At 42.6% G+C, this 14,529-nt stretch overlaps 1 protein-coding gene across 1 annotated transcript in view; it reads right to left on the reverse strand.

Moving 5' to 3' along the window:
* Positions 1-14,529, reverse strand: part of LOC309886095 (sphingosine-1-phosphate transporter SPNS2-like) — a gene marked incomplete at its 5' end in the record, with an annotated part of 134,998 nt that overhangs the window by 63,322 nt on the left and 57,147 nt on the right. Inside the window, one exon of the mRNA XM_082776653.1 lies at positions 10,521-10,657. Coding sequence (XP_082632779.1) covers positions 10,521-10,657 — 137 coding nt within the window. The remainder of the gene's footprint in view (positions 1-10,520; positions 10,658-14,529) is intronic.

Below are 14,529 nucleotides of genomic sequence, written 5' to 3' on the forward strand. Positions count from 1 at the left end.
CTGGATTTCAGCTTTCTAATTGAAGGGCTTTTCATCTGATTGACCTGACTTGGTAAAAACATTACATGACACTCAAATGTTGGGATTTATGTTCTTCTGAATTTAGTCTTGGTCATTAATATTGGTCATTAAAGATGGGGGTCTGGAATGTAACTGGAAGGAATGTAACAGAGCAGCTTGCTTATGCACCAGAACACTGTCTGGTGGAGTGCTACATGCACAGCTGCTTATAAAATAGACCTTAAAGAAAAAGGTCGATGTTTTCAAATAAATCACAGGGATCGTAAAGTGTCCCATGTTGCCAGTGCTTGCTAGGACACTGAGTTAAAGCACTTCTTTTCATCCTTGTGGATCTGGTGTCAGACAAAAAAGGAGCCTGTAACATTTCAGATGGCTGAAATAGTGGTCATTTCTCCGTGTTACAGCACCATTACACACACTTTGGCCAGAATGTATCTTCCAAAAGTGCTCCCCTGAGAAAAGTTAGTGGTTCTGGGTCGGAAACAAACTGTTGTTTCTTGTTCCAAATCTGTCATGCGGGACACACTTAGTGGTGCTTGCAACAAATATCTCCAGCATTAGCCATTATCACCGTTCCCTCACCAGGACGTGCCAAGGCAACCATAACGTAATCACAAAGATTGGGAGAACCACAGCAGAGTTTTGCAACTGTGGAAACCATGCAAGGCTCTTGACAGCCAATCTTTCAGATAACAGTAGCTGGAGTATCACCTGGAATACACAACATTGAAGAGTATTCACAGGCAGCAACAGGCTGGCGTGTTCCAGCCACGGGATGAGTCATGAGCAGAGACTGAATCCAGGCAACCTGGCTGTAAACAAATAGCAGTTTTTTTTTCAGAATAAAAACTTACAGGCAGTGGAACACAACGGTAACAACATCTCCACCTTCTTTGATGCTTATAGAAACTTATGAGATCTAACCACATGAACCCGATGGGCTGTCTTGGCTCAATCATGCTTTGCTTTGGTTTGGATCAATTTTTAAATTGAAATTTAATCAAATTTCTTGGAGAGCAGAACCCCATGTTTCTCTCCCTGAGACAACTGCAAAAACTATGATTTCTCAGCACCCTTTGAAACAAGCATCAGCCAACTGACTGGGACACCCAGGTGTGAAAGTTTTGTACTAATTATATGTATTTTCAAGGGTAGAATGATTTCTAATAGTCAATAAAGGATACACTGGAATGGAATAACTCAAGGTTTAAATAAAATTACCTCAAAGAAAGCTACAGCGCCAGAAAATTGGTTGTTTCACCGATTCTTAGCATATTTTCCTTTGTACACAATATAGGCTTAAGTACACCAGCACGGCAGATCTTGTAGGCAACTTTGCTGAAAAAACATTGGAATCATTCCAGACTCTAAAGCGAATTTTATTTCTTGCTTTCTGTTCTCACACTTCTCTGGCTTGCTGACTCAGCCAGGATCCGGGAGCACCCAAGCACTGTGAGAAAGGCCGACCTTACGATATGCTTGGCTTACATCTGACTGACGTCTCACTTTTAGCATCAGATTTCCAGAGAGAAGCTGATGCATTTACCGATTCCTCCTACCTAGCTTCTTATTCATGATCTTCTTTAAACAGTTGTTACATGCTTCTTGGAGCGCTATAAAGTGGCAAGGTTTTGTCATGCTGTAGCTTCATTTCATTCTCAAAAGCCAGCTGATTTAACAAAATGACAATCCCATTTAACTATGTTAAATGCATTTGTTATGTCACTATCTTCTCATGAGACCGTGCCCATCATGTTCAGACAGGATGATCAGCACCATTCCCAGGCATTTCCAGCTCCAAACGCATTACATGGGGCTGAGATTAGTACTCTAATTCGTTGTTATCCGAATTGCAAATCCAGTGTTTTGTGTACCATGTGAACTTTATGCATTTAAAAAGCAATGCCAGCACTTCAAAAGACTGATTTAGCACCCGGTACCACAAGACACTTCCCATCTTCACACTATTTGCACATTACTTGGAGCACAATGGTCCTTTTCTCAGCCTTTATGCACGACCCAGGAGGCCATGGAGTGTGTGGGCTACTGAAGAATCACTTACACTTCCTACAGTGTGACCCAGGCTTTTCTGTTAGTAGGTAACTAAAGCTCAACCAAAAAAAAAAGGCCCAAATCAATCCTTTTGCATCTGAACACAAGCCAAAGCAGCTGAATAACACTTTCTCTCTCTCCTGCATCCTGTTTTCCAGGACAATATGCCCAACTTTCAAGCCCCACCAAGGCCCTGTTAATAGAGTAGCTTTGTTTCCAGGCCCCCTAATGAGCCTTAAACTGGGTGGAATTAATTGTTTATTTTCTTTGTCTGTCAGGCATCGTTAATCAAGCTCTCCTGAAGCATCATGCTTCTTTCCAAGTCATAAGCTTCAAGAACACTGGCCATAAACTGCCTCATTTCCATCCATGCTAATTGCACGTCAGCTTGCACCCTCAAACGAACAGTAACATCTCTCCAGACCTGTATTTGAGCACCCTAGTGAAGCAGAAGGGGACATAATCCAATACCTTCACTACACAGTTGTCTGGGAAGCTTACTTCCAAAGGAACAGGATCACCCGGTGCCATCCAGATTGCTTTGCCTCCTTGTTTGCCTCCTCGTTTGACCCAAGCAGACTTCCCCAGCGCTGGAGCACAGCATGCGATGGGGGCACACTGCACCAGGAGTGGTTTGTGCTCCTCAGATCACAGCCACCACTGCAAGGACCACATCAAACTGATACAACATTTGGTAATTCCTTACTCTATATTCCAAGGTCTGCTTGGAAGCTCACATGCAGCACTTTTTTTTTTTTTCCCAACTGGTTCAATCTCAGTCTATTTAAGGAACATTTTCCTTTTCTTCCAATCTGGGGATGTTCTGAATGTGGTTGACCTTAAGATGCAGTAATAATTATTTATAAAGCACAATGCTAAAGCATTTTAGAGACTTCCAATAAGGCAGCATTGAAGCAATAAGACAACCTTTTTGTGGTCCATCAGCATGCTCTGGTGTGAGGCCTCTGCTGCAGTATGACAAGTACACATTTTGCCAGGCAACACAAGAAGGAATGCTTCCAAGACACACACAGCCTGGCAATGGAATAAATACACCCTCCTCTCTCTGCTTCCTCAGCAAATAACTGGTTCAGGTGAGATTTCCTGCTCAGACACAATAAAAGCAGGACAGGCAGGATGGTAGCTACAAGCAGGCATTGCCTCCAAACCATCCATTAAAAGGCACAGCAGCTCACCCTTCCTCCTCTCCAACCTAGAGACTGTAAATTCAGGTTTCTTCATAACAATGGGACAAAGCTGTAAAGGTCTTCAGCCTGTGAAGATTTTTCATGCCTGCACCACAGTCCCCAGCTGGTGCCTCTAGGCATCTTCCTGATCCAATGAAACAGCACCAAATGTAAGCATACTGATTAAAAAGATGTAGGGTCTGACTCAATTCCCACAAGGACACAGAAAAGGCTCCCACAGACTTCCAAAGGACGAGCTGAATCAGAACCACAGTCGCAGACCCAATGATAATGATTTAAACATTTTCCAATAACCCAGATAACCAATGGCTCTCTGAAAAAGGCAATTACAGGGAGCCCTCGCAGAGACCTAAGGCAAATTAGGATTTAGCCTCAAGCCTATTTCTGGATTCTCTCCCAGCACAAACCTCTGTCCACCTGCTCCAGAAAATGTCCGAGCTCTGAGGAGCAGTTCTGACATTTCTGTGCAAATTGCTGCCTTCGCTTTAATGAACTGGCAACAGGATGCATCAGTTCGGGTGAGTTACAACACTGAATGACAGAAGCATCCCTTCTTATTTCAGCATCCACAGATTTGATTCAGATTTTGCACTATTTCAGATTTATTAACCCCAAAATAGGTAGCAAAGGGTGGTGTCTGACTGCCCCAACCTCTGGGGAGCTGAGACTTGGGGCTGTAACCTTGCTTGCTCTCAGGTCCTGAAGGTGAGAGCACAACCGGCCCTGTTCCAGACCCACTGTAGACTGGGAATGCTATGTATGGTAGAGATATTCCTTATGATAGTTTCTTTAAGTTCCTTTTTTTTTTCCATCATATGAATAAGCTTTCTGAATAAGCTTTGGAGCTATACTGACTCTCTCCTGGCAGCCATCACCAGCTGGGTTTTCAATAACTCTTCCCAAGTGCTTTGCAGATACATAGATACAAATACTGGAGAGGGAAAAACCACTCCAAGCTGAAAATACACCATTTGCATTTCTGGTAACACCTAGAAAAAGCCTCCTTCTTTCATTGATTGTCTTTTGGGGGCTGATGTTCTGAGAATACCCTAACCCGCTTTTCATTTATAATTTCCTTTGCAAGTTGTAGAAAGGGACAGGGTAGGAGTATAAAGCAGTCAGGGACAAACACGCGATGGTAATTTGGTAATTCTACACTCACTTTATTTCAGCAAGCTGCAACTACTGCATCTATGTAAATCTTCTCCCATCTCTGCTGTCCTAAGTCAGCAAAATCTGAGGGAACAATGAGGACCCACGATTCAAGAGTTCAAATCATTACACTTGTCTGTGTGAGAGAAGATGTTGCTTTTACAAGAAGACAGTTTCCCATGCAGTATTTGGTATCAGCTGTGCTGAAGACCCTAGCAGACATGACAGATGCCCAGCACACCTGAATACCAGCCCAGGCAATGCTTCATTATTGAAAGAATAAAAAATGATTTACAGTTTTCCTCCAATCCACCTCACATAATCCATATGAGATCATGCAAGTTAATATGAGTGCTCTCAGGTATTAGGGAAAGTGATGCAGACTCCGTCCCTAAAGAACTTAATTCTGCAGTGGAGTCTGTGCAGAGAGATGATGAGAGCCCTTATCCTTTCCCTCTCCTCCACCCAGCTTCAGCACGGCATCCTCCCTCACCTGGGACCCAGTGAGCCATCCCACAGCACAGCAGCTCTGCCATGGTGAGGAGGGAGCTCTGATAGCTGGGGGGAAGGAAGGGATGTGCAGATCATCATGTCTCATCTTAACAGAGCAGAGGCAAAGCAGGACTGGGCTACAGCTACCACGAGGAGCAGCAGGGTACAATACCAGCACTATGCACAGGGCTGCAAGAGCCTTGGCTACTGTAGTGCATGACCCACTCAAATCTCTGCCTCTGGGATATGAAAGTATGTGGGGACAATATTTTTCCAGAGAAGTCATGAAAAAGGGCAAGCATGCAGAAATCCAAATGTCAATAGCTGATGCTCATCTGTAGGGCTCCAGTACCACATTAAGGGCTGGCAAAATACACCAGAGGCAGCTAAGAGCCTTAGTCCAGGAGCATCCCGTGTCAGCCCCAGCAGATTTCTGCAACAGCCACCCAAGGAGTCAAGAATTGCACATGAGGGAAAGGACTGAGTGTATATATAACAGACTGTGCAAAGGTGCTTGGAGAATCTATTTTGCCTTCTTTCTAAAAGAGACTTCCCCTCTAAAATAATAGGATGAAACAATGGGTTATAAACATTCCAGCAATTCACAGCGATTCCCAGATAACACTCGGTTCCCTTCTTACATACAAAAAAGATGGCTTCAGGCTTTTGTTTGCTTCTGGTTTTCAAACTGGGGATTTATCATATGCAGTGGTAACAAAGGAGCAGAAGCTGTATGTTTTATAAGACAACTTCTGCCAGCACACTTTTTTGCTTGGAGTGAATCATGGTGTGTAGGGGTGTGGGCTTGGTTTGTGTTTATGTTTTTTAAAATTAACTCAGCTAACCATTTGTTCCATACTTCATTTAATTTGCTGCCTCTCTTTCAGCACTCCTTGAAAGATGAGCTTTGGCAATAAATATAGATCTGTCAAGTCTGAAACACAGGACTTTAGCAAGCACTGCAGGCTAGCTGGAATTCCATAGTGGACTATTTGCTTCCTCTTTCAGAGATAAATCAAAAGAAGAGGAAAAAGAAAAAACAGTAGTAGACATACCTATACTGATTACCTTGCAGGTGGTGCAATGAGAAGGTTGTATCACATTAGCTATATTGACATTTAAACAGAAATATTTAACAAAGAACTGAAGGATTCAAAAGCATATTCCCTGTTTACCTTGTTATTCTTTGCTTTCACATTCCCGAACTTGTTACCATCTGCAGATCTGATGTCTCCCAGCAAACCCACATTACCACAGCCTGGTCTGCTTGATTATTAGGTATGCCTGTTCTCCCAACCTACTGGAGCCAAACTTCTTAGCAGAGTACTTTGCTCATCTGTTAAATAGCATCCCTTTTACACAGAAATATGCTTTACTCATGACGTTCACGTGGGAAATGGCAGGATTTCACAAGACTGGGAGAATAGTCTGCAACTTTCCACCTTCAAGTTCTTTCTTGCTTTAAGAAGCTGGTGTCTGTCTGCGAGGGAGAGGGGTCCTGAGCTCTCAGAAGTTTCTGCTAAGAAGTGTGGGAAAGTTAGTGCCAAAAACAAGCTTTCATTCAGGACAGATTTCTGGCCAAAATGGTCAGCTCTCAGAGCTAATAGTAGTATTACGACTAATAGATGTGGATATTCGAGTAGCCAGAAATAAACTCTCAGCATGTGGCCTGATCACTCCAGATCATTTCTTCAAGTGAAGCTGCTCAGAACAAGAGAATGGTGCAAATGGGGCTACGTACTCTTCCCAGTGATGTTCTGGACTATCAGCCAGCTCAGGATGCTCAGCCAAAACACGGGTAATCAGGTACTATGCTCATGAAAACACTATCTAGAGAAAAAATAATCACTTATTAAAGCAGAGTTTATATTGATATAGAGGGAGAGAGACAAATATTTAGCTATTTGTATGGATGGAAATGCATCTTAGTAAAAAAACTCCATGAGGTTTGTACGCTCGGTGAATTTCTCTGTGCTGTGACTCTACACTGTGCAAGCAGCTCAATTATTTTTTGCTGATTTATTGTGAAGCATAAACCAACAACCCCAATGTGCTTGCCAAAAGCCAAATGGTTGCCAGAAGCTAAATCAACAAAAAAATGGTTTTGCAGGTGAAAGTACCAAAATTTGTATACTTGCAGGTGCAGAACTAATTAAAAGGCGTGCATAAAGGGAAGTCATTTCTAAGCAGGTGTTCATACTTACAAAACACAAATTAAGATATATACATGCTTTATTGAAGTTTCTATAAACAGAGCTAATCTAGAGATCTGCCTAAATATGTAACAACTTTAAACAATTTTAGATTAATGAACAAGTTTGTTAATGACTTTTTATATAACTTTTATTTTAGGAAGTGTTAAACAGTGTTATAGAGCAGAAATGTGCAGGTATCAGAGACAAAGTGCTGGAGGACTCTTTTCTCATTTTTCTACAGAGAAGTGGTGCATTGACGTAAATTGTCAAATTCCATTATTCAATAGCATAAATGCGAACTTCTCAATATCATCGCAGTCATGTTACTTCTGATGATTTCCTTTAGTTAAATTTATCGCCAGCTATTTTCATCCATGAAACCGAGTGCATTTATGGAATTACTCTCTGATACAGTATTTATTTGGGTCCGTTACTTTGATTGTTTATTTATTTATTTATTTTTGCTATGCATGATGCATTGTTGTTTTCTGTAACCACCACCTCCTAAACACTCTAAAACTAGCCTTAAATCCTTAAATTTTGGACTGATTCTGTCCTGTGAGAGCCTATTACTTAGATCTTGGAGGATGGGAGATTCACTCTTCATTTACTTGATGAATAATCTCCCCCATGTTCTTTTCTTGTCACATGAGTTATTTCCTTACTGCATAATTTGACAGTAGGACAAATGAAAATGTCCTTTTCTATATGCTTGTTTCCACAATATATTATAAATAATTTACATTTTCACTCAAATTACAGCCTTTTGATTGTTCTTTATACATTCAAATTTTATCAACACACTGCCAGAAACCTTTACAATTTGTGTGCCTTCAGTGTCCACCAGAACTGTAGCTGCTTTCTGCCTCTGTCTGCTTCCATTTACACTCCAAACCTACACTATGTGGATGTGTACTCTATTAATTACACAGTGACAGCATTCACGGGGCACTAGACACTGTCAAAATTTGAAGAAAGGCAATCCCTGAAGACACGGTTTGCTATTTCTACTGAATGACTGTAGTTTCTGGACTCTTTCAGTATTTTTGTTGTCACCACATAAAGGAGTTTTCTGTACAGGATTCTATGGGCTCTGCCTGTGCCAACTTGCTCTTTCTAGCCACGGGTTTTCATGCTAACTTGGATGTGTATCTACTTATAGTATGTATCTACTTATATTACGTTATCTACTTATAGTAGCCTCCCTACTGCTTTTATTTCTGCCAGCAAATGTTTCTTCGCATTTCAGCTCCTAGCCTTTCTCTGTGACAAACACACATACTGTCTTAAAAGAAAGGAGGAAAAAATGTTGAGAGAAAAGCCAGTGTTTTGCTCCTTAAATGAATCTTAAAAGTGAAAAATCTGAAAAAATGCCTGGTGAGTCACTGCATAAAGAAAAAAAAAAACTGCATCAGCTTTTCTCTGATGCTTGTTCTCATTAGTATTTCAGGAATTCACCTTGTTCAATGTGGCATGTCCTCACAGTTAGAGATCAGACCTCCAAGAAGGATACCGAAGTGGCAGGGATACCACGTGAAGTTGTGATTATGTTTACGACCTTGTTCAGCTGCTGCAGCCACTGGGTAGAGCACAGCCATACAGCAGCTGCAAAATACTCCATAACACCTGGTAGAGCTCAGGACTATAGTAAAAAGGAGTAGAGGAGACTTTTCTAGATATGGGGGAGTTTGTATCCAAGGTTGTAGTTTGGGTCCAGAGTTAGTATTTATATAAATCCAGGAGAAATCAATTCATCAGGCTATTTGATTGTGGTTCTTTTGTCACTTCCAAAACACTGGGGTCTGGATTTCCAACACAGTCCAGCTTTATATTATTTATATTTATTTATATTATATTGTTCTCCCTCTCGTTGGCTACAGATACGCCACTTCCACTCTGAGCTCCTGTATACTGATGACGATATATATTAATCCTTACTATATTAGTCCTTTGGGGCTAAGAGGCCCCAAATCCTTAAACTAGAAATCTGCTCTGAAAACGTAAATGACATCAGGCCAGGTCCAGTGCCTAACAAGCAGAGGAGGAGAAGACATTAACTACAGGACCAGGTTCATTGCAGTGAGACTGCTGAGAACCTGAGCCTGAATGCATGGCCATAATGTGAGAAGTCCAATTGGTTCTTCAAAAAATGCTTCCCTCTTCTTTGGGCTACAATCCAGCTGATTTTGCAAAATATCATGAAAAGAAAGTTGTGGGTGGCTTTTTTTTTTTTGATTTATTTTTTTTAAAGCTAGCCTAATTTTAGATGACATGTTCTTTCTTTAGAAAGGATGCTTCCTGCCCAGTTATAAACCTGAACAATTTACAGGAGTTAAAGGCTTCTGCACTTGGCCATATGCGTTTTTTATTAGCAACGCAGTGACAAGCCAGCTTGAAAGCCAGACAGACATGTGACTGCCACTGCCTGTTTTAGGTGGAAACTCTCTGTTATTAGAAACAGCAGAGCACGTGCGTGGGCAGGAGGGAGCAGGGAGGAGAGGTTTAGGCTGTCATTCTTTAGGCGTGACCCAACTGTTGAAATCTCTGGATCGCAGCTGGGCAGAAAGGATGAGGAATGCCCCTGCCTCTCTTGGGGAAATCAGTCCGATGCTACCAGGAGCAGTGATTTGTCTCTCCAGGAATGTTGCCACATGCAGCAATTAAACCTCCTCTATAATATGATTTAAACAAGAGGATATTCTTCCTGAGAATCTGCCAGATAATTGTTTCCTCTAAGTGCCTCTGAGAGGCGAGGAAAAGAACACAAAGAGGAGTCCTCAAAACGGGGTGCTGTGGCTGTGCCGAAAGCAGGTGTGGGATGCTGTGTGTAGCTTGACAAAATGAAGCAAGCCTGACAACTCCATCATCAGTTCCCCAGACATATCCATCATCTAGTGTAAAAGGAGCTAAAATTATGTCTAATCTCCGTGCTATCATCCACTGCCTTTGACAGAAAGGAAACAAACTGATGCATTTGTCATCCCACATGCCATAAGCAGACTTCCCAACAAACTCCAATGGCTTCTGCTATGATATAAGAGGACAAGAGACCCACTGTATAGCCATGGATTGTTTTCAAGTCTTTTTTAAGCCTTTTAAAGTTTCTTGAGAATCTCTCCCAAAACAAAACTCTTCTATCAACAGAAACTGTTGTTTCGCTAAGTCTCACTTGTTATTTTTATGAACGTGCATGATCAAAGGATAACAGATTTCACAGTTAGGGAAGAACAGTTACCCAGATCACACTTCAACCACAAGAGGCCAGGCAGCACAACACACCATATGTCCAACATGCACCCGAGGGATACCTTCCACTCGAGCAGCATGTCACGGGTGTTTTTAGGAACATATTGTCCAGCAATTCAGGACACCCCGCAAAGTGCCTTTGCAGAGATCTTACCTGTTCAGTGATGAAGGAGCTGGAAAAAGTGACAGCTGACCAGAAGAAGATCCCACAGCTGAGGATGATCTTTCTGTTGAAACGGTCCCCAAGGTAACCAAAGATGGGCGCCGCAACCATGAAACTGCAGATGAAAACTGCAAAGGGAGAAAAGGAAAGAAATCATTAATAAACATCAGGCCAAGAACATGAAAACTAATTTTCTGCAAGCCAAATCCTCTAGAGAGCAGTTCCATGTAATTAGATGTTCTGCAGCCCTGGCTTACAAAGTCAGGCGATCTGATAGGCTTTCAGAAGTCAGTGTCTTCTTAATCAACCAGCTTTCTCATTCCCAGAGAAACTTCAGGCACTGATCTTGTGCTGTGTCTGAAAACATCAGCCCTTCACCGTCTGCTGTGAGCACAGAATCCAGGGATTGGCAAAACCAGGGCAGAATAAATGAAGAGCTTCTGCACAAACATCCCTGAGAAGGTGAAGTGAAGGCTGAAAGGAATTTTAAACAGAAAGCAAAACATGGGCTCCTTGTTGGTCATTGCAGCAGAAACCAGAGAGAAACAGGCCACAAAAACTGAAATTCTTTCATCCATCCTACCAGTGCATTAAGGCAATCATGAGGCAGTAAGGAAAAAGTTTTCACTACCAGGTTCACTGTACTGGCACCAGCCCTGTAGTTAGGCAGAAAGCTCTAGTTCTCCTTAGGTGCTTTCACCAGCATGGAATTTGTATTTTCACACGTCCCTGAGCAACTACTTCACTAAAAGAAACAGTTCTGACCTACAATTCCCTCACAGGCCAGGGATGTCTTTAACTGAAAGGCTATGAGTTCCCATTCCCCCAGGCTTCCCCACCAAAACAAACAAACAACAAACAAACAAACAACAAGCGTTAACCCAAGACCTTCTGGCATGTAGGAATGAGGCTCCTGGTAGAATATTCCCTGCAAAATCTCCTTAGCTTCAGAGTTCACTCCTCCAGCCTAGACCTGTAACACCACCGAAAATACCTAAAACACGGTGCTCACACCTTATTCACAATTCATGTGGAACTTTGCAGAAATAACCAGGCTGATTTATACTTGGCTTTTGTCTGCATTAGAGATTTGATGAGAGATTTGGATGAGAACAACTACACTGCTTTTAGTGCTGTTTAGTTATCCCAGGATAAATTTTGGCTTTTACTGCCTGCCTTGGGTTCAGCTAACCCGGGAGGATGTGGGTGGGACACTGGAATACCTGGGGACCCACCTTTGGTCACAGAGTTATGACTCATGTTGGGTAGTTCCAGGAAGGCAGGGTGGGCTTTTGGCAGTGTCCTACCTTAGCCATCTATTTTAAGAGTGGAAATGGGTGGGGGGAAAATAAATTAAAAAAAAGGCAAGAGCAGGCTGCACACTCCTTTGGTTGGAATGTATGCATACAATTAAAGTGGTTTGGACACAAATTATGAAATTTTCATGGATGGTGATACATGATAGCCCAAAAATATGCAGAATGCTCAACTGTGAAATGATCTAAATGTCTCTTCCTTTTTAATATATGAAGATGTCAAAGCTGCTTTATAAATAATATATACCCATTTACATCTACTTTGTAAGCCATGCAATTGTGTGTATATCAACTTTGCACTGTGATGTTTATGGTGGGAATTACAGATTTACTATTTTTGCTCCTACAGTAAAATAAACAGATAAAGACACAGAAATGTTCATATGCAAAAAGAAGTACGTGCAGCATTACATCACAGTAATAGTACGGACGATCTTGCTGTTAAGCTAGCACAAATTTTGGCTTACAAACCTCAGCACTGCAAGGGTCTAACTGCACTGGCCCCAGTCCAACAAGGCACTTAAGCACACGCTTATATTAAGCACTTTAGAGTCATCGGCTCCGTGGTTAAATGCTTTTCCTGAATTAACACCAATGTGCTCGGCACCTTGCAAAGCTGGTGCAGCCTCCTGGCACACAGGGTATGTGGCTGTTTATTGGGAATGAGGAGCAGAAAATGACTCTGCCTCTGCCTACTGCAGTTTGGCCTTGCCCTTGGAAGGACACCGAAATTCATTCGCCTCACAATCAGATCTCCTGCCGTTTTTATGATGTAAAAAGACATAAAGCTAAAAGAGCTTCTAAGGGAAAATTAGAAACATCCAAGTCAGCATCCCACCATTTCAAATATTGAATAACCCGATTAATTCAAATCTGAGACACACAGGGTGTGATCCAAAATTCACATTAATCAGCCGGCTTATTAGCTTCAATGACCTCTGGATGATAAATGTGAAGTCTAATTCTGGAATTTGGGCAAAAGTAGGCAAAAACGCACAAACCTGCTCTTTCCAGTAAAACAAACCCAAAAAAGATCGTCCAGTGCCTCTCCAACAGCATATAGCCTGCTGTTACTCAAATCCCTTTGGAGAATTTATTTTTGGAAGGTTCTGTTCTGAAATGAGCTGTGAGTTTTGTCACCAGTAAACAGCCAACTTGACAGCTCCACAAGGTGTAAAACGAAAGGACAACAGAACCTAATAAATAATAGATAATAGAACACAGCTGTCATAATAATAAATGCAATTGCTATCAGAGTATTTATGACCCAAATATGCATCAAAGCATTGATTGACTCAAATAAATGCAGAGTATGATGGCCGTGCGATCTGTCAAAAGGATCTGCCTGTTACAGGCATTTCCCATGAATCAATTTTTGCAATTACTCCTGCAAATGACAGATGAGACTCCTGAACACTAGACACAGCTCTACAACAAACAAAAAGTGACTTTACAGTCACTGCAATGGCTGAGTGGAGGTGAATGAAGCTAGGCCATGTTACCAGATGGGATGGAAACCTGGCTTACTCCAGAGCAGGAGCTGGGGTTCTAAGACAAGTGAACACCATGAAGGACAGATCTTATCCAGAAGACGGGAAATTACCTGTGCGTTCAGCTGGGAAGAGAAGGCCACAGCACAATGCAGAGGGGTGTACTCCAGTAAAGGAGCCTGGTGCTTGTGCCAGCCTCTTCCAGGCTGGCTCCTCTGCCTCTCCCACAGCATTTTCTCCTTCTTGTATTCACCCTCTCCTGTGAGCATCCCAGTGACACCACAGCAGCTGCTGCTCCGGATCAACCCCCTGCCACAAATCTTTTGTGTTAGGAGAGAACTGTGACAGAAGCTGGCATTTCATTTGCCTCTTCCTAATCAACAGCTCCTCTTCCATTTCCACTTAAAGCCCTCTCAGAACGTTACCAGCACTTGAAGAGATGTACAGAGCAAGCCAGGGCAGAGTTAGGAATCCACTGGGATTTGGGATAAGACACTGAAAAGGCAGGGACTGCATTCAGAGCAGCTGTGGGCAGCTATAGCAACGTCAGTCACCATTAAGTACGCCATGCAGCTAATTTCTTAGTGCTCCATCTCCAACAGTGCCAGCAAAAGTGGCTCAGTCCCAGCGCCGGGTGGAGCTGAGATCCATTTCTGCAGGAGCAAATTACCGTGTGACACATAACGAATGCCATCTCAGGAGGGAGGTTCTTTTAAGTACAGGTATTTTCAAAAGGAGATCACATTTGTCTTCATACCGCCCTTTGTGGCTTAGCCACTAAAATGCCAGCCGTGATGAGAATGCAGGAAGAGGGTAATTGCCAAACAGGACGGCTCGGTGTCTATTTCTGCCTCTGAATGCCTGTCCCACCCCGTACAGGTGCACGAGCACCTTCATAGCCAGCACTGCCCAGCTTTTTCTGTGCACAGCTGGAATTACAAAAATGTGTAGCTCTAAAAACCATCTATCTTACACTCCCTTCCCTCTCCTCTGCCAAGCACACAGTGGATATAGAAAGCATCCTCCCCTGCCTCTTTGCGTACTTCGTGTGCTTCTGACATCTCTCAGGGACTGCAGGCAGGGAGCTGCCGCTCAGCCAGCACCTTCCCCTGTGGAGAGCTGTCTGTAACCACCGGGAAAGTAAAGCCCAGAAGTGGAAGCACAGGAGATGAGGGGAGAAAGAGAAAGCACAGA

The sequence above is a fragment of the Aythya marila genome (assembly GCF_965140915.1).
Source record: "Aythya marila genome assembly, chromosome: 20".
Lineage (NCBI taxonomy): Eukaryota > Metazoa > Chordata > Aves > Anseriformes > Anatidae > Aythya > Aythya marila.